Source organism: Nuphar pumila, chromosome 5, assembly GCF_984573655.1.
Source record: "Nuphar pumila chromosome 5, dmNupPumi1.hap1.1, whole genome shotgun sequence".
NCBI lineage: Eukaryota > Viridiplantae > Streptophyta > Magnoliopsida > Nymphaeales > Nymphaeaceae > Nuphar > Nuphar pumila.
The window spans coordinates 41,113,715-41,138,812 of record NC_143253.1 but is presented as its reverse complement, the minus strand read 5'-3'; the positions used below and the strand labels follow the sequence as shown (position 1 = coordinate 41,138,812).

The window sequence follows — 25,098 nt, the reverse complement described above, 5'->3', positions numbered from 1 at the left end:
ATTTCAAAAATTTTGGACACATGGATACAGCTATATATATATATAACAATAATAAGATTGTAAATTTTAAAGCATGCCTCTTAAAATGTTGTGAACCAACTTAAAATAAATGGCTTCTTAAGTTGGACAAAATTAAAAATAAATGTGGATGGACTCGGCCCTAAAAATGGACAAATTAATTTTAATTTTAATAAATGGACAAAAATAGACTCGATCAAAGTTGACCGAGTCCAAAATGTGGACAAACTCGGCCCTGGTGCATTGACCGAGTCCGACACTTAGTTGACTGTGTCCGCCCCGTGTCCGAAGCAGCACCCGTGTCAGGGCGTGTCAACGCGGGTGCGTCGACCTTTTAGTTGAGTCAGTGTGACTTAGAATACATGTTTTTCATTCTTTTGTCTTATTAATTTATTATATTATTTTTTCTTAAATGTTTTCCATGTGTTTCTCAGTTGTTTTCCAGCTCGTTTCCTTATTTGTTTCTCGTTTTCCGTTTCACATGCACTTGAAAAACCTTGTTTCCCATTACTGTTTCCCAAGACATTTCTCGTTTTCATTTCCCTTTTTGGCATCCCTGATCCAAACATACCTTCAGTACACTCTTCAGCAAAAATTCCCCAAACACATAATAATTTGTTCCTATCATGACTTCACAATAATGATACCTCAGAGATGAGAGAAACTACTAACCTACTTTTTCATGAGCAAAACAATGGCATTATATACATTTTAGTGTGTCTATGCACGTATGCAATAATATACATATGTATGCATCAATGTTATTAAAAATGCACCTCAAGGCACAAAAAGTGTGCCTCACCCCAAGGCGATGCCCTTTGTGCCTTGAGGCGGAGGCATATCTCCCTAATCTTTCTCGTGTGTCTCGTCTCTCTCTCTTCTCTCTCGGCTCTCGACTCTCCCTTTCTCTCGTATCTCGACGCTAAGAAGAAGAAGACCTATAGGTACCGTCCCCTCTTCTTCTTCCCCTTTCTTCTTTCTCCCCCTCTTCGTTTTTCTCGTCTCGTTCTTCTTCCTCCGCTTCTTCTTCCTCCATTGTTTCTTCCTCTTTTCCTTTGTTCTTCTCTTTTGTTCTTCCTCCCTCTTCTTTTGATTGTTATTTGTATGTTTTTATTTTTCTAAATTTTTATTAGTTGGATTTTTATTTTCTTGTAAAAGCATGCAGAGTTAATTTTGTTGATTAATTTTTCTATAAAAGCCCAAAAGCATGTTGATTTTGTCGATATATGCATACTTATTAGTTTCTGAATTTTATTTGTTTCTGTGAATTTGTTAATTTTGTTGAATGATCAGATTTTATTTCTTAGATACTTACATAGATCAAGTTGTTGCATTAATGTTACTTTTACATGTTAATCTTATATTTTTTGGTATTTATTTGATATTTTCTATTTCTTATTGGTTGTTGCTTCGTCAATAAAGCATTTCTTTTATTTGTTTGCATTTGTATATATTTTTAAATGTTTTTTTTTAAGTTTTAAAAAAAATTGAGGCTTACGCTTTATGCCTCGCTTTAGTTTTTGGTGGAGTGCTACGCTGCGCCAACGCTTTTCACATTGGTACACATTTTGCAGAATAATGAACAAATACATATATATATATATATATATATATATGAGTGTGTCTGTGTGTCTTGTTTCTTTGATATGTGTCAGATTTTAAGACAATAACTTCAGCATATTTATGTAACATTTACAGGTCTTTTATATTTCAAGTAATCATAATTTATTCCAAATAACTTGCTGCAATAATAACTTGACACTTATATAATCAGATAAATGTAAATGTACCATGCTTGAATGGGTCCTGTCATCAATTTAATTCAGATAGTATATAGCACGTTTAGTTCATGATTCACGTTGTTCAATTATAATTTATTGGTGGAATGTCAAATTAGACAGCTATTACCCATTAAGAGTATAATATTAAAATTTAAACACACTCATATTCAAGGTGTCTGGAGCCAATGATTGTAATCCAGAGATGTGCATTCATTATAGACCACCCATCAGGTTTTAATCCAATTCAACACTTAAAACCAAAGGCCTGTTTGGAATCTCGCACGGATGGGCGTTTATGCATTTGGTGTTCCCAAGGAAAAATCTTGGTCAAAATCCCATGGTGGTCCCGTTTGGAATTTCGGCGCTAGGATGGGCATTTATGCATTTGGGATGGGAAGTGAGGTCCTTTCTCCTTTGTATTTACACTAAAGGATGGATTTGGCAGCTATAGGTAGCTGGTAAAGCAGCTGCTACTTCCTCAAATGCATAAACTCCATAAACGCCCATCCCAGCTACTGATCCCAAACAGGCCCCAATTGAAACTTTACTAGGTCTTGAATGCTCCAAACATAAGAGAGGGTACACTTGAACCCTGAAAAACTCAAGACAGGTTTCTGGTTTGGATTGGAAAAAACTCGGCAGTGTCCATCAAGTTCAGGCCTTGTCAGTACCAGAACCGCACAAGACAGACAGGCCAACTTTAGGTATACTACAGATGGGGTAATGTGTCGATGACCCATGAGACCAATCTTGAAACAACCTGCCTCTCTTGTTGCTTGAACTCCATAGCAAGCCTAGATATAATCAGAATGGACTCATAAACAAGAGAAGCATAGATGCTTGTGAGCAGTTTGGTACAATTAGCAGCCCCAAGAATTTGTGAAGGAAACATGCTTCAACAAAAATTCTGTTCCTAAGCTGGCAAGGCAAAAAGTATCATAATAAAAGCAATACATGCACCAACCAGATTACTATTGCAGTTCGTTTCTTACCCTGCACACATAAGCTGCAGCAGCTAACTCTGAAAGGTATCCACTCAATCTGCCTAACCGATCCTCTCCACCAATAGCAAACCCGTGTTCACCTGTCCATATGCCCTCTCCATTGCCAAAGCCCACTCCATTCTGGAATGTTGCATTGTATTTTTTTAGGGAGCCATTACTATTCTCAAGAGAATGGCTAGTTTCATGAGTATCAACACATCTAGGGGAAGCAACCTCATCTTCACTAACAGCTTTAACATAGTTAGCAGCAATTTCGCTCTGTTCAGCACGCTGTCGTATCAACATATCCGCATCTTGGAGAGACAAAAACTTAATAAGCCTACCATTCTCATCACGAATGGGACCATCCACAAAGCAGATCATTTTATCTGCTCCAATAGCTAGGGCACAAGCAGTTGCCACTTCATACATGCTGCAAGATAAAAAAATATTCACATTTTTCGGTAGTAAATACAGAAAAGGTAATTCCAGAAAATAATTATGATAGTATAGACATAGTCATGAAAAGAGTGGGTGGTACTGACAAAATATCCTCATATCAAAATAAAAGATGCTAATGTCATCAAACCGCTAACCATGAACTACCGATAAAATGAAATAAACATCAATATTAGCAGTCGAAGGCCAAGGCGAACAAAGTTGTTAGGCTAATACAGCTTACGCCAATTCTCATTAAAAGGGAGACTGAGGCATATCTTTAATATGAAAGGGATGCAAGTCGGTCGGATATGAATCAAAATCAAGCAAGATTGACCAACACAATATCGGGATCCTGATAAGTGGATCCAGATCTAGATTCAACTCTGACCTTACAGTATAATCCTGGGACCTGGATCCAGTCACGACTTGCAATTTTGCAGTACAGAATTCACTGAAAGCAGGGGAAATATATTGATTTTCATGTGGAAAATGCTTCTGACATGATGTAACCTTTTTGTTGTGTTAGCCCTTTTTCTTGTAAACCTGATTCAGACCCAAGTCAGAGCACCACCTGATTTTACATCCCCTCCCAAGATAATGAAAGTGATGACAAAATCCTCACAAAAGTGGGGTATATCTCTATGAATAAACCATGCTCTGAGTTCTTATGCATGCTCAGACAGATCCATTCCAAGAAAAGACTAACTAGAATGCCCTCAATGCATTTATGCATTAATAGGTTCAATACGTGGTATGAAAAATTCAAACAATAAGTTCAGGTGGAACTACTTTTAAGCAACAAAATAATAATTTATGCAAGTTCTCATGATTTAATCTTTTCTAATTTACTATTTTGAGTGTTTCATGTTTGTGCTAAAAGTAACATTCTGAACTTTTTTCAATTTTTTATCCCTTAGAATACACAATTGTCAGAATCATGCATAGGAGCACCACTGAAAATCTCAAAAATCAAATATCCTTAATGTGTTCTCAATTTCATCTTATTTTTAAACAGAATCAATTGAAAATATAGGATTGTGGTCTTTCCTAGAAGAATCTAATAGTGATTTCCTTACAATTTTATAAAGTTTTACTTCGACATAGCCAAAAGTATAAAATATAACAAAGGCATGTTATGTATATATGTACATATATGTAGATATGTATGTTTGTATGTGTAAAACTTCGTGAGGGATCTGTTCAGCCTGCACAGGAAACAGAAAGCAGAGAAAAGGGAGAGAGAGGGAGATACACAATGGCTGGAGCGGCTAATGTGTTTCACACCACCGAGCCCTAATCTCTTATCATTAAATAGCCTTTACAAAGATGGAGACTAAAATATTACACCATAACACTTATATTACATAAGTGCCATTAATGAGAAAAACGCTAGCTGCATAATTAAAAGAATAGACATATGTATGGATCTAGATCCAGATCCATGTGCATGCTCTATTTTAACACCCCACTCAAGTTGTACATGATTTTGGAGCATGTACAACTTGCTCTTCAATAGCCAAAATTGATGCACTGTTAACCCTTTGGTAAACAAGTTTGTCACTTGATCTTCTGTTCGAACATGATGTAGTTCTATCCCTTTCATCTTGACTTTCTGTCGTATAAAATGTTGATCAATTTCAATGTGCTTCGTTCTGCTATGTTGAATAGGATTACACGCAATGTTTATTGCGCTTTGATTGTCGCATAGAAGAGATGATCGAATAATTGTCTCCCCAAGATCACTCAATAAATGTCTAATCCATGTAACTTCTGTCGTGCCTGCAGTCATCGACCTGTATTCAGCCTCTGTACTTGATCGTGCCACTGCCTTTTGTTTTCTACTGCTCCAAGACACTAAATTGTGTCCAATATATACACAATATCCCGAGACAGATCGTCTCTCATCTGGATCCCCTGCCCAATCTGCGTCTGTACAAGTGATGAGTTCATGTCCTTTATGTAGGTTATCGTTCTTGCGGTAAACAAGTTTGTCTCCTATAGTTCCTTTTAAATAGTGTAGAATGTGCTTCACAGCTTCCATATGACCTTCCGTTATTAACAGCATAAACGATATCAGGTCTGGTAAAGGTCAAATATTGAAGCATCCCTACAAAGCTTCTATACGTTGTAGGGTTGACACAAAGATGGCCATCTTCAGAACTCAGCCTTTGATGTAATACACTCGGAGTGTTGATTGGTTTGCAATTCGTCATCACAGCTCTTTCCAGGAGATCAAGAGTGTATTTCTGTTGCATGAGTGTCAATGTGTCCTTTTGTCTGTCAACCTCCACACCAAGAACGTACCTCAACTCCCCTAAATTTTTTATCTTGAAAGTTTTCATCAAAAAATGCTTCACATCTTGCACATGATTATTTGAACTCCCAGTGATTACAATGTCATCAACATATATAAGAAGAAGTGTAATGATGTCCGTCTTCTGGTAAATAAAGAGCGAGTAGTCCAGAGAGCATCTTCTAAAACCATATTCTTGAATTTGCATGGAGAAACTTTCAAACCAAGAACGAGACGCATGTTTCAACCCATACAGAGATTTCCCTAGCTTGCACACACAAGCAATAGGATCCTTCTTGGCATACCCAGGAGGTTGCTCCATATATACTTCCTCCTTTAAATTTCCATGCAAGAATGCATTTTTAACATCCATCTGGCTAAACTTTCATCCTCGGTCAACTGTTAGGGATATGATGACACGAATTGTGCCCATTTTGACTACAGGACTAAAGGTTTCATCATAATCTTCACCATATTGTTATGTAAATCCCCGAGCAACAAGCCGCGCTTTATATCTGTCAATACTTCCTTCGGGCTTATATTTTGTTTTATAAACCCATTTTGAGACAACTACATTCTTTCTTTCCGGTCGAGACACTATTTCCCAAGTTTGACATTCATGAAGAGCTTCCATTTCTTCATTCATAGCCTCAATCCAATGACGAGATTGAAGAGCTTGACTAAGACAAGTGGGTTCATTCTGCTTTGTGAGTTGAGATAGAAATAGCTTAAAATCAAGAGAAAAGGTCTCATAACTCACCCATCGTTGAATAGGATGCTTGGTTCGTGAAGGCATTTGAGCCGGAGTATTAGGTATGAATTCCACATCCTTTGGTCCTGTATTCCTGTTCCTGCTAGTGTATATCTGTCCAGAGAAGCATGTAACTGGAGATGGTTCAACTGAAGATAGCTCAACATACATTTGTGAGTCATCCAACTCCCTACTCAAGTCGAAGGAAGGACAAGTTGTCTCACATGTCTCTTTTGTATTGGCAAAAAGATCTGCGCTCATTCATGGATCATATACCTCTACTCGAGATGTCAACGCTTCAGAGTCATTGATCTGAAAATGTTGTTCATCGAAAACAACATTCCTGGAAGTCCTAATACGTTTTGTAGTAGGGTCATAGCATCGATAGCCTTTGTATTCATCCGCGTACCCAACAAATTTGCACTTAGCGGCCTTGCCCTGATACTTATTTCACAGAGATGAATCAATATGCACATAACATGTACAACCAAAAACATGCAGCTCATCATAAGAAGATTTCCGATCCAGAAGAACCATAGGAAAACGATTTATGACATGAACAGAGGTGTGAAAAACTTCTGTGACTAATAGACACATTGCTGCCATGTAACATGCTCATCGCACTCTCGATAATATGCCTGTGTTTTCTCTCTGCAACTTCATTTTGTTGAGGGCTATGGGGGCAAGAAACATGTCGACTTATTCCCTTATCTCGAAGAAAGGCAATAAACTCGTTCAATGAATACTCACCTCCACCATCACATTGTAAGTGCACAATATCACAAGAAAATTTTGTTTTGACCATCGAATGAAATTTTCGAAATATTTGGAAAACTTCATGCTTGTATTTCAAGAAATATATCAAAGTATAGCAGGAATAAGAATCAATAAAAATAACATAATAACGACTGTCAGAGAGAAAAGAAATAGGTGTGGGTCCCCAAACATTGGAACAAACAATTTCAAATGGCTTTGAAGCTATTTTATTAATAATATGAAAAGAGAGAACATGACTTTTGCAAAGTTCACAAGATGAACATTTTTTATTCTCTAAAAATGAACATAATGAGGGAATCTCCTTGAAGACATACATGTTTCCTCGTCACTCCCCCTTAGCGAACGTCTCCTTCGTTCGTAGATCCTTAACATAAACAGAAGAGGGAGTAAATTCGACTGAAGAATTCATATCGTAACAAGTTTAGCTACAGAGACAATGTTCTTTTTAACATTAGGAGCAAGAAGAACATTGGACAAGTGAAGTGTATACTTTGACATAGGAATATATGCAGTGCCGGTATGTCTAATGGAGTGATAAGTTTCATCTCCCGTAACTATACTACCTTTTTCTAGATAAGGCAATAAGTGAGATAACTTACTCGCATTACCCGTGACATGTGTGGCAGCACCGGAATCAACGTACCATTCTCCTTGTTCATTTTGCTTGATCGTCATCTGTGATAATGCTGATAGCAAAAGTTGTTGCACATCTATAGATGGCGCTTTCGTGTCCACAGTAGTAGCTGACTTATTCTCAATTTTGTTTATTTTTTCTTTGTTCTGCAGATTAAACCAACAATCAGCTTTCACATTACATAAGAAGCAAGTGGGCACTCTCCTCTGATTCCCTGCATTAAAAACACCTAAAAAATTAGGTGTAGGTAAGATACCACATCCTCCCTGCCCAAAACGTCTCCAGCCTTGGCCTCCTTGATGCCTTCCATTTCCTCGTCCAAAACGTACAGAAGTGTCCATGGCCAAGGCTGAATGAGAACGAGCAGATTCATTTCCTTTTGCCCTTTGTTTCATAACCATCTCATGCTGGAGAAGTTTCGCTTGAAGGTCGTCAAAGGTGGGCAAGTGGGGAAGGCAAGACAAAGTTGTGGTAAACATGTCAAAATCAAGGCCCAATCCATTGAGAAGTTGTTGAACTTTATCTTTATCTGAAATAGCACTTCCAATAACCGTCAATTGGTCAGTAATACTCTTCAAGCGGCCTATGTATTCCATAACTGTCATGGAGCCTTTCTTCAAACTTTGAAACTCATTTTTTAAGTACATAACTTAGGCTTCTGATATTTGAGAGTATGTCTGAGACAACTTACTTCATAGATCTGAAGCAGTGCAATCATCTGAAAGAGTAGCCAACACTTCTTGGGAGAGTGTTGACGTAATATAAGCAACCAAAGATTGATTTTGTTTCCTCCAAACTGTATACTTTGGATTCTTAACAGATTTAGTAATTGTGTCACCCTGCTCATCCTTGGTTTCCTGTAAAATAAGATGTGGTGGTACAGGAACAAAAACATCTAGATGTTCATCGAGATCTTGATTCCGTATAAACAGAAGTATTTGTCTCTTCCAGGTCAAGAAATTAGAATGAGTAAGTTTTTCCGTAACGAGCTAATTTAAGAAATTTGCATAGAGACCGGATGACGAGGGGTAATCCATATCAATGGGACAACGAGTAAGCAAACAAGACGAATGAAGAGAAACAAACTGATTTGAGATCACGTAATCAATCAGCAGAGCTTCAATAAAACATGTACCTATGCTATCAATACCTTAAAAGGATTTTTTTTTTTTTGAATTGACGTGCAGATTGTAAATTGTTATAATCTGCCTATAGATGTTGCACAGAAAGCACTAATTTGAAAGAATTGAGATTGACGTGCAGATTGTAAACCCCCTTTTAAATTGAGATTGACGTGCAGAAGGAAAGAAAAAGAAAAGCACGTCTGACAGCAATAAGAAAGAATGAAAAGAAAAACTGATATGCACGTTCAGTAATATAGAAACAAAAGTTTCATAATCACAGAAAGAAACTGATATGCACGTCTGACAGCAATAAGAAAGAATGAAAATAGAAACTGATATGCACGTCCAGCAATATGGAAAAAAAAAATCACAACCACAGAAAGAAAAGGAATCAGAGAGGAGGAAGCAGCAGTCGTTGATGTTAAGGAAAGCTGCAGATGGTGAAGAGTACTATGAAGAAGAAGGAGATGCAGACATTAATGCTACAGTCGTTAATGATGAGGAGTACTATAAAGAAGAAGAGTGAACGAGCACTAGAGTTAGAAGGAAAGAGGAAGAGATAGAACGACTGGAAAGAGGAAGAGTAAAAACCTGTTTCTTCAGATCTCGCTGGAATCAAAAACTCCTTTTTCAGATCTCGTTGAACACGCTTCTGGTAGGGTTCCGCAACCAAGCTCTGATACCATGTAAAACTTCGTGAAGGATCTATTCCTGCACAGGAAACAGAAAGCAGAGACAAGGGAGAGAGAGGGAGATACACAATGGTTGGGGCGGCTAATGTGTTTCACACCACCGAGCCCTAATCACTTATCATTAAATAGCCTTTACAAAGATGGAGACTAAAATATTACACCATAACACTTATATTATATAAGTGCCATTAATGAGAAAAATGTCAATTGCATATTTAAAAGAATAGACATATACATTATATATATATATAGAGAGAGAGAGTAATGGGTAGGTGCTTAATGATACGTGCTTAATGGGTTTTTCAGGCTTTTTTGTTTTATTTCTAAATTCTGACCGTACAGATGTGAACTATGTACTTGATTTTATAGGGATCGACTCTTGAAGTGTTCAATTCCGACACATGGATGGGTTTTATAAGGTTCGAAAAAAATCAATGGTCCAAAATCTTTGTAAATTTTCGAGGCTCCAAATATCATTTTTTCATCGAAAACACATGATCCAGGTGTGGATTCCTCAAATCAACCATGCTCATCACATTTATGGGGTCGGAACTGCGAAAAAAAACGGAAGAGCAGGAAAACCCATTAAACACGTATCATTAAGCATATTTCATTAAGCACCTACCCATTACAATGTGATCACGTAACTTTATATATATATAGCCTATGTGATCACGTATAAGTAAAATTCATAATCTAAATCAATAAGGCAAGAATGTCATCTAGGAGTGCAAATTCTTGAACAACAATACTAAGCAATTATGATTAGTAAGCATAAAATAGTAATTCCAAGTTGAAAACTAAAGTAAATAATCAATCACAAGCTTTGTCACAGGGAATGACACTTTGGTGGAATGTCCCAGGTGACACGAGCACGCTCGGACACATGGACACAAACTGTGATGCCCCGAAATCTAACCCAAATTTTAAGAAAAAAAATTTAACATAATTAATTAATTTAAACCGGGTTAAGCATCTCGGGCACGTCACAGGAGAAATCAAAGCAAATACCAACCATTGCATTTCTAATAACAATTAATAATAAACAAAGTGTTCTAAACATTTTAATAACAGAATTGCAATTAACCAAACTAATTCTAAACACCCTGAGAACAACAATAACTCATGTATCACGGCCCGTACATCACCCCACAACCGCTCTGATTCCTTTATTTTTCTCCTGAAAAATGATAAAGTAATTTGAATCATACTACAACCAATCTGAGTAGTAGGATTATTATACATGTTCATAAGTTCAATGTAACAAGGAAATGTGATACCATGAATTTTCAATAATTGAAATATGGCATCTTATGATACGATCAACAGAAAATTAAACAAAGCAATCATTATCATATGTTAACTAACTGCACGTCACAATAAGCAATCAATGTTATGATTTATTTCTGAACTATGAATAAGTATTGTTCATTAAAAGCATATTCAGATACAAATTCCACAAGAGTTAAGAACACAAGAAAATTAATTTAAGTTTCTCTTTAATTATCTCACGGGTACTTGCAGGCCAAGGCAACCGTGACAGAAGAGAATATTCGAGAGTTTATTATGCTTGGAGTTTTATTAACCCGAACGTCTAACTGAAACTGAAATGCTAAGAGAGCGGTTAAATAACCGAGAAAACCTTCTGAAGGCCAAACAACAAGATGCATCTCTAACTTCTGCAGAAGAATATGAGTTACCGCTTAGGACAAAATTTGGTAGTCCGGGTCCCCTAACTCCGAGGACTAGGGACCAATAAGCCATTGTCGCCTAAAACTAAAAATCACATGTTCCCGGAATTGTGTACCACCTACCGCCTCCAAGGTAAGCCCGAGTCTGAGTGGGTTGCTATGTTATTAATTTTATTACCTGATTTGTCAGAATTTTTTCCCTGATCTGAACCCAGTAACTCAAAGATACTCGAATTCACAAAAAATTATGAATCATACCACAATAGTAGTATATTTCCAATCATTCTTACCTTAAATAGGTATTTTACCAATTTTATCCATTTAATTGTGCAGTCTCACCCAAAGTGCTCCGGTACCTTTAAACTGGATAAGCACAAATACCCAGTACCTTTAAGTCAGTCAGGCAGAAATTATTTATTTCAATTTACTTGTGTAATTATTTTATATCTCGAAGGGCCCCTTTGGAACCCTCATGCACCAGACTTGGTCGTTCAAGTGCCAGCATCAAACCGACCCGCGGGTTCTGTTATGAGTTCATTCTTTAAGACTTGTAGGTATACTACACTTCCAAGCCAAGCATATAAACGTAAGTGTAAAACCTCTTACCAGTATTCATTTCCTCAAGCATAATTCCATTATCATTTGATCTTGAACTTATACCTTTATGTGAGTAAGGCACATACAGTCATTCCTTTGTATTTAAAGTGTTTATAAGCAGTTGAATAACCTCAGAACTACGCAGTTCTCCCTTTGTGTATAACATATCTATACTGCCGTGTATGCACGATGATGTGTGCAGTAAAAGTATGTCACAACTGAGGGGGGGGGGGGGTGCTGCAGAAATGTGCAGAAATTACAGATGCAAAAGAGCATATTTATTTGTCTTTGTGTGCACAGAAATATGTGCAGAATTTACAACATGATAGCGCACATTTTTTTTGACAAACAATACCGGTGATGATATCCCACATGTACTAATGAATATGCATAAACTCATTCATTTTCATATATAGTTAAGATGCAGAACGCAGATTCATTAATGTATAAACTCATACCTTTCAGACCTAGATAAGGTGTAAAATACATACTTTCAGACATGTAAAAACACAGATTTTGAGTATAAGTAAAACACAAAAACTAAATAAATAAAACTATATCTAGCAGGGTTGGCCGAACCCCGATCGTAGCCCTGTGTGTTTAAGTGTACAGCAGGAATGTATATGGTCCTAACGCAGACCTATGTGTCATCCCTGTGCAACCAACACAGGTAACTATAGGTTTGCTTGTGTGCACACACATAAACTGATTCAAGGTACAGACTTTTTCTCGAAAGAATGATACATCATATCATTCTCAAAGAATTTACACAACTAATCACTTACTCCCAGTCCCAAAGTATGAGCTAAGATTCACCACAACTTGCTACAGAAAATCAATAACTACTAAATATATTTTATATTTGTAGTGGTAGTTCAAATAAAATTCCAGACATTCAGGATATAGGAATATCGGCAACCATGAATTTCAATATAACATAGTCAAGTAAAATGCAAGTTTCAGAAATACACAATATGGCAAAAAGACCCTCACAACCAAAATTACCGAATTTCAGGCATTCCCACCATACCAAAATTCACTATACACAGCCTACAATCTTACCCATACTCGAGGTCAAAGTACCTACGCATATTCAGCAGGTAATCACTTATAATCATAATCATATAAAGAAACTAGTTTTGAAAGATAATACTTAATTTACCCTGCAAATTCTGATATATATATATATATATATGCATATTGAAAAAGCAGCTCTTTTAGAAATGCAAAATGCATTCAGATGTGTATGGAAAAATGCATGAAAGCAATCCCTATCAGAATTTGCAGCAAACACTGAGCATCTTCCCATATCTATTAAAAAATGTAAAAATTGCAAAGCACAATCGGATGGCTTTTAAAAATGCAGACTTTCATTCGGATGAACATCAAAAGAAAAGTGTAACACATATGGCACATTCAGACGTCTGTTAACATGCAAAAACTCATTCAGACGAACATCCAAAGAAAAACATAAGCACAGGCATAATCAGACGTCTGTTAATCATGCACAAACTCATTTAGATGAGTATCAAACGAAGACAGAGAACGTAAGCACATTCAGACGTTTATTAAGGTGCAGAATTTTTTTTCATGTGTAAGCAAAACCTACAACTCCGCATGTGTATAACTGTTTAGTTATACACTGCCGGTCCCAAGCCCGGATAAAGGAGGAGGGTTGCGGTAGGCCTGTGACAGCCAGCATAAAAACTTAGTCATACCCTATGAATATGAACCAATATGAGAATTTCGTTGGGGTGTTCCCTACTGAGCGACGCGCTGTACTCTATAGGCCCGGAGGCAGTGATAAATGGGAAAGGGTTGCTAGGTCGTCGCCCGGAAGCGACGCGTCACACCGGCGCCCGGGTGTGGTGTCAAATAGGCAAGGGTTCCCTCACTTTGTTGGACGGGTGGGGGTAAAGAAGTTAGTCCAAGACCATAAAATTAGGTTAGCCACTTGGAACATAGGATCTTTAACTAGTAAGTTGGTAGAGTTAGTAGATGTTATGTGTAGGAGAAAGATTGATATTTTATGTCTACAAGAGACCAAATAGGTAGGTGAGAAAGCAAAAGTGATAGAACCTTGGAGATATAAGATTTGGTATACAGGAATAAATAGGAATAGAAATGGAGTAGGGATTGTTATGAGTCGTGAGTTTATAGATAATGTAGTTGAGGTCCGTAGGAAGGGTGATAGGATTTTACTTATTAAATTAGTATTATGTACGAATATTATTAATATTTTTAGTGTTTATGCACCTCAAGTAGGTTTAGATGATTCCATTAAGCGTCAATTTTGGGAAGATTTAGATGGAGTAGTACAAGGGATATCTTATAGAGAAAGGCTTTTCATCGACGGTGACCTTAATGGGCATGTAGGTATTAGTAGGGATGGATTTGAGAGTATCCATGGAGGCTATGGTATAGGAGAAAGAAACGAAAGTGGAGAAAGTATTTTAGATTTTGGTTTGTCCTATGATATGATCTTAACAAACACTTGGTTTAGGAAGAGGGAGTGTCACCTAGTAACATTTAAAAGTGGGGTTAATACGAGTCAGATAGATTTTTTCCTACTTAGAAAGAGAGATAGGGGTTGTTGCATCGATTGTAAGGTTATACCAGGAGAAAGTGTAGCTACACAACATAGAGTCTTAATTTTAGATCTTAGAATTAGACAATACCGCAAAAGGGATAGATATATGATAGATCCTAGAATTAAGTGGTGGGCACTGAAAGAAGGTAAACAAGGAATGTTTGTAGAGCGGGTAGTTAAGGAAGTTGATTGGTGTTTCGAGGAGGATTCAGAATCTATATGGAATAAGATAGCGGGTGGCATGAGAAAGGTGGCTAAGGAGGTATTGGGTGAGTCTAAAGGCGGTGCACCGCTAGGTAAGGATACATCGTGGTGGAACGAGGATGTCAAATTAGCTATTAAGGTTAAAAGAGAGTGTTATAGAAATCTAAGTAAAAATCGTGATAATGAGAATTTGGAGAAGTATATGATAGCAAAGAAGGAAGCTAAAAAAGTAGTTTGGAAAGCGAGGGATAAGGTATATAAGGAGGTTTATGACAAGTTGGATACCAAAGAGGGTGAGAAGGGTATTTATAGGCTTGCAAAGATGAGAGATAGGAAATCGAGGGATCTGGGTATGGTTAGATGTATCAAAGATGAAACGCAAAGGGTTTTAGTCAAAGATGAGGAGATTAAGAAGAGATGGAAAGATTATTTTGATAAGGTATTTAATGAAAGTCATGCTCAGGATCTTGGAGACTTTTCAATTCCTTTTCATGAGATGAATTGTGACTTCATGCGCAAGATTCAAAAGAAAGAAATTGCAGAGGCTTTGAAGAAAATGAAATCAAGAAGGGCAGTTGGCCCAGATGGTATACCTATCGAGGCTTGGAAATGCTTCGGAGAGAAAGGTTTAGAATGGTTGACAAATCTTTTTAACAAGATTTGGCGGACAAATAAGATGCCTAATGAGTGGAGGAAGAGTACTTTGGTGCCTCTATATAAGAATAAGGGTGATATACAAGATTGCACAAACTATCGTGGTATAAAACTCATGAGTCATACTATGAAACTTTGGGAGAGGGTGATTGAGTCTAGGTTGAGGAAGATTGTCATGATATCGGAGAATCAATTTGGTTTTATGCCTGGAAGATCAACTATGGAAGCTATACATCTTCTTAGACAACTTATTGAGAAAAATAAAGAGAGGAACAAAGATTTGCATATGGTTTTTATTGATTTGGAGAAGGCTTAAGATATAGTACCTAGGGACGTTCTCTGGTGGACAATGATAAAGAAAGGTGTTTCTCTCAAGTACATTAGTATAATTAAAGATATGTATGAAGGAGTAGTAACCAATGTCCGCACTTGTGGAGGGGTGACAACCAATTTTCCTATAACGGTTGGGTTACATCAAGGATCTGCTTTAAGCCCTTTCCTATTTGCTATAGTGATGGATGAGCTTACGAGATCAATTCAAGAAAATGTGACGTGGTGCTGATGATATTGTTTTGATTGATGAGTCTAGAGCTGGGATTAATGCTAAGTTAGAATTATGGAGAGAGACATTGGAAGCAAGAGGTTTTAAGTTGAGTAAGAGTAAGACAGAATACATGGAATGTCGATTCAGTAAGCAACGAAGTAGTGACGGGAGTGTAGTGAAGCTTGGTAAGCACGAAATACCGGTGGATGATTCTTTCAAATATTTGGGATCTATCATTCAAAAGTATGGAGAAATTGATGGAGATGTAAATCATAGGATAAAGGTTGGGTGGATGAAATGGAAGAGTGCAACTGGAGTGTTGTGCGATCGTAGAATGCCATTGCGGTTGAAAGGAAAGTTTTATAGGACGACTATTAGGCCCGCTTTACTATATAGTACGGAATGTTGGGCTGCCAAGAGACATCATATTCAAAAAATTAGTGTAGCTGAGATGCGTATGCTGAGATGGATGTGTGGAAATACAATAAAAGATAAGATTCGGAATGAGGAGATACGTAAGAAGGTAGGCGTTGCACCCATTGAAAATAAGATGAGAGAGAATCGTTTACGATGGTTTGGACATATTCGACGAAGGCCTAATGATGCTCCAGTTAGAAGGATGGAGAAATGGGAAAATATATTAGTTAAAAGAGGTCGGGGTAGGCCTAGGAAGACATGGATGGAGGTGATAAGAAAGGATATGAATGCTTTGAACCTCACCGAGGACATGGCATTGGATAGAAATGAATGGAGGAGAAGGATTCATGTGGAAGACCCATAATGATTTTCTTTGTTGGTTCATATCGCCGACCCCAATTGTTTTGGGATGAAGGCGTAGTTGTTGTTGTTGTTGTTGTTGTTGTTGTTGTAACAAAACCTACGGAACAGATTGTCTAAGTATGATACAAGGCTAAAAGTATGAATCTAAAACTATAGGGTTCGGTCCACTGACCTCACCCATAGATACACAGCAGCCAAACTATTTGGGGAAAAATCCCTTTTTTTTAAATAACCTAACCCTATTCACAAAATCAAAATGTATGCACATGAAAAGAGTGCTCATGTTGCAATTTTATCCTCTTTTGGATTTCGATTTAATATCGAAAACTCAGAATACCACATCCCTGACATTTAAAACTAATGGTAGGATAGAAATCCTACCTCGGTTCTTTGCGGTGAAACGGGCCTTCCTCGATTGCTGCCGTGAGAACGTGAGCTCCTTCTTGCTGAACCGATAGTAGTGTTATCAAAAACGCGCCTTGAGGCGCGGCCCTCTATGCCTCAAGGCACAAGCCTGAGGCACAAAAAAATTTACAACAAGACTTCTAAGACATAATCAAAAAGATTTTTGTAGGTTAATCTCATATATTTTCCAGTTATTTCAGTTATGTAATAAGTTTCTTAGTATATTACTATATTTTAACTTTTGTTGGTTAATCTCATATATTTTTCAGTTATTTCAGTTATGTAATCAGTTTCTTAGTATATTTTAACTTTTGTTGGTTAATCTCATATATTTTCCAGTTATGTAATCAGTTTTTAGTTACTTTTATATGTTAATCTCATATTTTTTAGAATAATCTCATATATTTTAACTTTTGTAGGTTAATCTCATATATTTTCCAGTTATTTCAGTTATGTAATCTGTTTCTTAGTATATTTTAACTTTTGTTGGTTAATCTCATATATTTTCCAGTTATGTAATCAGTTTTTTAGTTACTTTTATATGTTAATCTCATATTTTTTAAAATAATCTTATATATTTTAACTTTTGTTGGTTAATCTCATATATTTTCCAGTTATGTAAACAGTTTCTTAGTATATTTTTTCTTTTATTGGTTAATCTCATATATTTTTCAGTCATGTAATCATTTTTTTAGTTACTTTTATATGTTAATCTCATATTTTTTAGAATAATCTCATATATTTTAACTTTTGTAGGTTAATCTAATATATTTTCCAGTTATTTCAGTTATGTAATAAGTTTTTTAGTATATTTTAACTTTTTTCGTAAATCTCATATATTTTTCAATTATATAATCAGTTTTTAGTTACTTTTATATGTTAATCTCATATTTTTTAGTACTTATTTGAGATTTTCTATTTCTTATTGGTTGTTATTTCATCAATAAAGCATTTCTTTATTTATTTGTATTTTTAGATATTTTTTATAATTTTTTTAAAGTTTTTAAAAAAAATATTTGAGGCTTACGCTTTACGCCTCGCCTCTGTTTTTGGTGGAGCGCCTCGCTACGCCTCAACGCTTTTCACAACACTGAGAGAGAGAGAGAGAGATTGTGCAATAACGAGAGGGAGGGTGAGGAGAGTCTTAAGAAATGCGTGAGAGAGAGAGGGGTTCAGGGCGGGGGGGTTCTCTCCCAACAGTGTGAATAGGAGAGGGGGGGTTCATGCAGCCCCCCTTTTTACCCTATGCATTTTTTTTGTAACGTGCTTCTTTTCAACGCGCATATGTGTGCGAATTTGGATTGCCCATTCCCTTTGGCCCGTGACCCATTTAAGTTTTTGGGTCCAACATTAAGCTATTCGGATCCAAGTATCCAAAAAAAATTTCTTGTTTGGGCCTCGCAAAGTGGTTGCCCGTGTGATATGGGTCCATGATTCGTTTAGTTCATAAATCCCGATAAGAAATCCGGATCCAAAGTTTTCTTTATACTATGATTTGGAACCATGGATCCAAATATATAATTTTAATTGGACCCTTAATTTAAATCTCTGATATCCAAGATCCAAATGAAATAATGTGGATCCAAACATTACATAGGCTATTACGGATCCCACTAAAGTGTTATAGGTCCAATATAGAGATTTTCTCATTTATAATCCAATTTAAACTTCGTGGATTCACTCAATTCATCCTAAATCCAATATCAAATATGACCATGATATTGAGGATCCAATATCAGAGATCCGATCCATGTGGCTGAAATCTAATATTAGATATCCAATTAAAATGTTCGTGATCTGATATCTAAGATCCGAATGGAATATCGAAGATCCGAATGAATATCAAAGATCCAAACAGGATATTCGAGATCCAAATACGAATAAACAAATAAATCAATGAGAACACCCCCGTACCAGCTTATGAACATGAAGTTCAATTTATTTAATCAATAAATATCACAGGTATTACACAAACGCTGACACGTGCGGACAATATTTTAATAATATTTTATTGTTTTTAATGTTTTAAGGACTTATTTAAAAAAAATTAACATTAAAATATCAAAAGTTAGTTTTTTTATTACAAAATTAAAATAATTTGCATCCTCATGTCCTATTTTCCAAAAAATATTTGAACTTGTGAGTCGAACCCGCATCAAGCGTCTTCGTGTCCATGTGTCTTTGTGACAGATCACAAGTTTTAAAAAGAAAAAGAGCAAATAACTATGAATGAAGATCAAGATCATAATAAACACAATGAGTTGGGAACACGGTGCTGATCATGTCCGCCACAATTTTGACTGTGCCCATGAAGTGTCATGGTGTATCATCTGTCCAAGCTGATGTGTCATGTTGACATAAGTTACAGAAGCTAAGCATCCCACAACATAATTCAAGGAATATATATATAGAGAGAGAGAGAGAATGGGGAAGGATGGTCCTCCTAAAAAGTTAGGTCATCCACCCACCTTCAAAGATCATATGTTAAGGTGTTTTTTGGCAAATCTGTCCATATGAATGTGATCTCCATGGTCCAAAACATAGGAATCTGCTATTTGATCAAACATTTTAATGTGTATTAGGATTTTACATGGATTAAAAATCAAAGGCGTGAAATTTATGAAATTATAAGATCCTATCTACACATCAAAAAAATTTGATTCAAGAGCCAGTTCCTAGGTTTTGATGATGGAGATCACATTCTTATGGTTGAATTTGCCAAAAAACATCTCCAAATATGATTTTTTTTAAGTGAGAATGAATGAATATATATAAATATACATATACAAAATAGACCAGGCAGACTTTTCAATTGGGTGAGCAGTCTGCTAGCCACAGATGGCCTGTCCAGAACAGGTCTTTGACCAAACAATGGCTTGTTAACAAGGCAGTTATCATCCCATTTACCTGCTCCTTACATGAAAGTGGCCATCAATAAGAATCTAAATTAGACAGAATTTTACATGTTGGGCAGCAAAGAGCAGACTGAAGCAAAAGGAGTAAATATATATAAAAATTCTGCATAGCATACTTGCAATTAAGAACTTCTCCAGAGCTGGAGTAACCCAGGTTGCTCACTACAACTATGCAATCTGCTTCAAGCCTTTCCCGTACTTGAGTAACATCTATTTTCTTTACTTCACCAGTAGCTCCAAAATCAATTCCATCAACAACACCTCTTCTCTAACACAAGAAGATTTTGAAAAAACAAGAAAATCAGTGTAACCTATAATATTCTTGTGGGAAAAGAAACAAGTGGAAGTTCAATGAATAACACAGTTACACAGAATCAAATTCTACCAATGCAGTAACTGAAAAACCAAAACCATATCCAGTCGAAATAGTTAACAAACTAATCCAGGTTTTGGTCCTATTAACACCTTATCAATCATTAAATAAAGTGCCTATCAGTTTCTTTATTAAGAAGAAAAGAAGCAAATTACGTGTGAAATCAGAAATATTCATCCGAAGGATATTATTGAGACCATGGTTGTACGTATTGTACTGTATCATATACGGTACGATATGTATCGTTACTTTTGGGTTTTGCGATACGATACACACTCATATCGCGATACGAGTATGTATCATACTTGTATCGAGTGTATTGTACGATACAATATCGGCGGAGTTAAAAAGGCCGAAAGTTGTCTTTTTTCATTTTGGGTTTAAAAGGCCTCTTGAGAGCCGAGTTCTCCATATGTTTAGAGTTCGTTAGAAGGGAACTCACGCAGCCTAGGTTCCGTGAGATCGATTTTGGGGCCGATTTGTGCGCAAGGAAGAGGGATGTGATTTTATCAAGTAAGAGTGCATTCCCACCATTTTCCACTCAAGGAAGTGGGTTAAGATACAAAATCTTTATTCTTTGTTTTTTATTGAGTGTTTTTGGGAAAATGTGTGTCTAGTGCTTCTTATTTTTTGCTTCTTATTGAGTTTTTTAATTGATTATGTTTTAGTTTAGATCCTTCGATATCATCTTCACGTTCATGTCATAGAGATGATCCTGCATGACAATACTGCATAAACATTGATGATGTACCACGACTGGGTCACCATTGAATTTGAGATGTTTATTTTGTGATGCTATTATTAGTGGTGGACTGCATAGATTTAAGCAACATATTGTAGGTCAAGATTAAAATGTACGTCCACGTGATTCTTCATCTATTTATGTCACTCTTTGTGTTGATTTTATTGTTGAACTAAAAGAAACTCGAAGAAGAATTTTGCAAAAATATAAAGATGAAGGACTTCCAACCATTATTTCAGATTCTGAAGATGATGATGATGACCCAATTGCCAAAAAAATGGCCAATGATAAAGAGATCATTGTGCGAAAGTTGGATGCGACACTGAGGAAATATTGTTCTAATGTTGGGCAAATAAATTCTAGAAGATAGTTTTGTTTTAGGATTTTTATAGTTTAGAACTTTAGATATGAAGATTGGCATGTAAGACGTTAGTTAAATGTAATATTTTTAGTTATCATGAACTCTTAGTAGTTTAGTTATGACTTATGACATTTTAGTATGACTAGGATGTGAATTTAATATCGTTAGTTGAGACTTTAATTGTGTTTAAAATGTAAATCATGTAGTAGTTGCCTTTTATTTACATTGTCAATTATCAATTGCATGGTTTGTAATTAATTTAAATTATGTAGTTGACTTCATATGTGATTTTATGGTTGTATTTTGTGCAATTCATCATCATTTTATGCAATATGTTTTTTTAAAAAATTTGCTAATTTTTTCTGATTTTTCTATATTTTTTTGAATTTTTAAAAATTCTTTATTAAAAATTTATTATATGTTTACGATACAATACGATACGATGTGGTGTTACTTTGGGACTGACTGATACGGGTAACGATATGATACAACCTTTATTGAGACTACTGGATTAGATGTCCAAATTTATGTTCCTATTGGCATTCATGGACACGATACATTTTCATCAACTCCCCATCAAGCTCGGTGTATTTTACATATCTACTACAATCAAATTGAGGTCATACCATCATAGTGAAAGTAAACACAAGAAGATGTGTTTGATAACAAATACCAGAAGCAGGGTGGACATCAAACTCTAACAAATGAATTGTTAAAATTATCATTAACTACCTCACCTTCGCTGCTAAAAAATTTCCGCTAACAACCTTGACACCAACATCATGCCAACGACTATGGTCACCATGTCGTCGAAGGCTCAATATAGGAGGCCCAGGAGAGAGCTTCGATAGTATTGTATGCTGAGCTGTCCCAGCAGCTTCCATTGCTGCCTTCAATGAATCAGAATCTGTAATCCGATAGCGACCAACATACTTCCCTTTTCTTCCTACGGTAAGAAATTTATAATATGTTATCATGATTAATGCAAAAAATTATCATGGCAGTAAAACAGCATAATTCAAACAAAAAACAAAACAAGATGAAAGAAAAGCTATCAGTGAGAACCATATTTTAAGTCTCTTATGAGATAAATGGTACGCATGAAGTCAACCTTGTTTTTGTTTCTCTGCCTCAGAAAAAAAAACTCATCAATTATGAATTTCAAAAAAATACTTCAACAAAGAGAAGTAACAGGAATATTCCTTTTACATGAATATATGCAAAGATTTTCATATTGAAGAAGACATCTCAAAGCCATATATTTGACACTGTCATGAAGTATGAAATACCTTGAAATATAAATTTCTTGAAAAATAAAAACAAATTGCACTGGCACAATTTCCAGACACATACAAAGAAGAGGATAATCAATGACCATAGTAACTCAAAAAGAAGCAAAACAAAAAATATAGGTATCACTTAAAAAAACAAAATATACATGTACCAGTATACTCCTTTCACTTGGCTGATTCACTGGGTTCACCCTCTGGGTCACCAAGTTATGTAAATATATACATACATGAATCTTTTTATAAAAAAGTATGTAGGCACGCATGAATACATACGTACATACATACATAAAGATATAGATATATTATATGCAGAGAGAGAGAGAGGTAATATGAAGCTGGTGGGTCAAGAGTCAAGTACGGCTGAGTTGAGTCCTGACTCCTGAGCCACAAGGTTTTCTAACCTTGAGAGATTGTCACCAGTGGAAAGAACTTAAATCGATCTTTTTATCTCCCAAAAAGTCCCATCAATAGGAAAATATTGACAATAATATATGGCTATTGTCCACTGGATTCACTGCAATGCTATAACTTTGAAAGGAAGCATCCTCAAAATAACAATAATATCAGTCAGCCTATTGTGCTAACACTTCAAGAATAGAGCTGAAAAAACAACAAAAGTTCCAGAACAGGACTAAATGGTGGGGTTCCTCAAAGTACAAATTTACTCATAATAAAGGCACCTTAGCAACAAAAGTGCATACTTCTTATGCTAAAATGACGATGTTTGAATTTCTCAATCAGAATTTCAGAATCCATAAGCATGTTATTACGGAATTGTGAGGGAAAACTTTTATTTCGACCTTCCCAACATTAAAAAAAAAAGACAGCCAAAATAAAAAGCAAGCTGAAATGTTGTCCAACAAAAGAGTGACACAATCCAACTCAAGCAATAAAGGAAACAATCTTACTACCACGTCACAAAGATTTGAAATTTGAGACAAGTCATCACAATTATAGATTGGGCCTATCCCTACAAATGGGTGATGGTAGAGCTCAAGGGAATCATGCAACAATTAGTATAAATCACAGTCATGGAATTGTATTAGAGCATAGGAAGGATGCTAATGAGAAAGTTAAATCTACTAAGCATGGTAACTACAAAATGAATATATTATTCGAGATTGTAGTATCACAGGGAAACGGTAGTTTTGGATTACCTCTCTCTGTTAAAAGCCTATCAATATGCATCTGAGTCCCAGGAACAACGACAAACTTGATCCCTAAACCATGCAGGAGCGACACATCCTGGCAGCAAGGGCTGTGCATATCAATAACTAGAGGAGTACGCACGTAGTAGAAAGACAAATCAGCTAGAAATCAAAGGTTACAAGTAGCAGTGCGTGCCATTTTTTATGTGTAATCAAACCCCCCATACTCTAGGTCCAAAAGGAACAATGTCAGGAAACTAAAAAAACATGGCTAAAATTGAACACCCCAAAAGAAAAGAAAAAAAGAAAGAAAGAATGTTATTGTTAACCGAAAGTATAGAAGCAAGAAGAAACCAGGGCATTCGGTTCTCAAGCATAAAACCTGAAGAATTCCGTCGAGCAAGTCGGGATTGTCGACGATCTCGCTGGAGATGACGACGACGAACGTGCTCCCGCGGTGTCCCCGGATGTATGGCCAGGCCTGGCGGAACCAGCCGACGAACTTCTCGTTCGCCTGGTTAGAGTTAAACCCTTGGAGAGCGGAGCCGTTCTCCGTCTCGTTGGACAGGCAATTCGGCGACTTAACCTCGCTCCTCCTGGCGCCGTTCTCCAACGAGAACTCGTCCTCGGCGGACGCTTTCGCCGGGCCAAAGCGATTCCTCCGGCCGAATCCAAGCCGAAACGGCGTGGCGGCCTTGGCGAGTCTCGCCGTGCTGCTCCGCAGAGGAACGGAGGGCCTCTGGTTCGATCGGATGGTGGCAGCAGCCATTGAAGGATTTTTTTTCTCAGAGACACGGAGGAAGGAGCGGGAAGAAGGGAGAGAGGTCCAGGATGGTAGGAAGAGGCGAGGGGTTGGTGGGGGTATTTATGGAGGTGATGGCGCGGCGACTGGAGGGGGTGAGCGTGACGGCTTGTGCAGAATCGGTATCGCTGGATCTCCCGTTGTCAACGTCATTTGGGTCAGCTTCTGCTCCCTCCTCTTCGCCCGCCATCGTTGAAGAAAGCCAACCCCCCCCCCCCCCCCCCCCGGACGACCCTCTGGGTCCCCTACCTTTTTTTTTCGACAGGGAAGGTCCCTACTACCTAGTGTGAAGAAACAGAGCCCTCGTCAAAATACCTTATTCCACAAACCCACCTGAATCTAAGATATTTACAGAAAAGCGGTCCTTTAACGCTTGAGCCTTGATTCTCGAAAGTCGAAACGCAGTGAGAGAAGCATAGCCTCAACAAAATAACCTTAATCTACAAACCCTTCTTTTGAATCTATTGCTTACGGAAAGGCGGGTCATTTACTGTTTGACTCTCACT

At 36.8% G+C, this 25,098-nt stretch overlaps 1 protein-coding gene across 1 annotated transcript in view; it reads right to left on the bottom strand.

The window, feature by feature from the left end:
• LOC149837436 (putative amino-acid acetyltransferase NAGS1, chloroplastic) overlaps positions 1–24,646 on the bottom strand; it is a 67,831-nt gene extending 43,185 nt beyond the window's left edge. Inside the window, exons 1-5 of the mRNA XM_090006040.1 lie at positions 24,173–24,646; positions 23,800–23,887; positions 22,088–22,296; positions 19,991–20,142; positions 2,792–3,215 (exon numbers count right to left, since the gene is read on the bottom strand). Of these exons, the coding sequence (XP_089862166.1) occupies positions 2,792–3,215; positions 19,991–20,142; positions 22,088–22,296; positions 23,800–23,887; positions 24,173–24,559 (1,260 nt within the window). The 5' untranslated portion in view covers positions 24,560–24,646. The remainder of the gene's footprint in view (positions 1–2,791; positions 3,216–19,990; positions 20,143–22,087; positions 22,297–23,799; positions 23,888–24,172) is intronic.
• Positions 24,647–25,098: the final 452 nt, after the last annotated feature.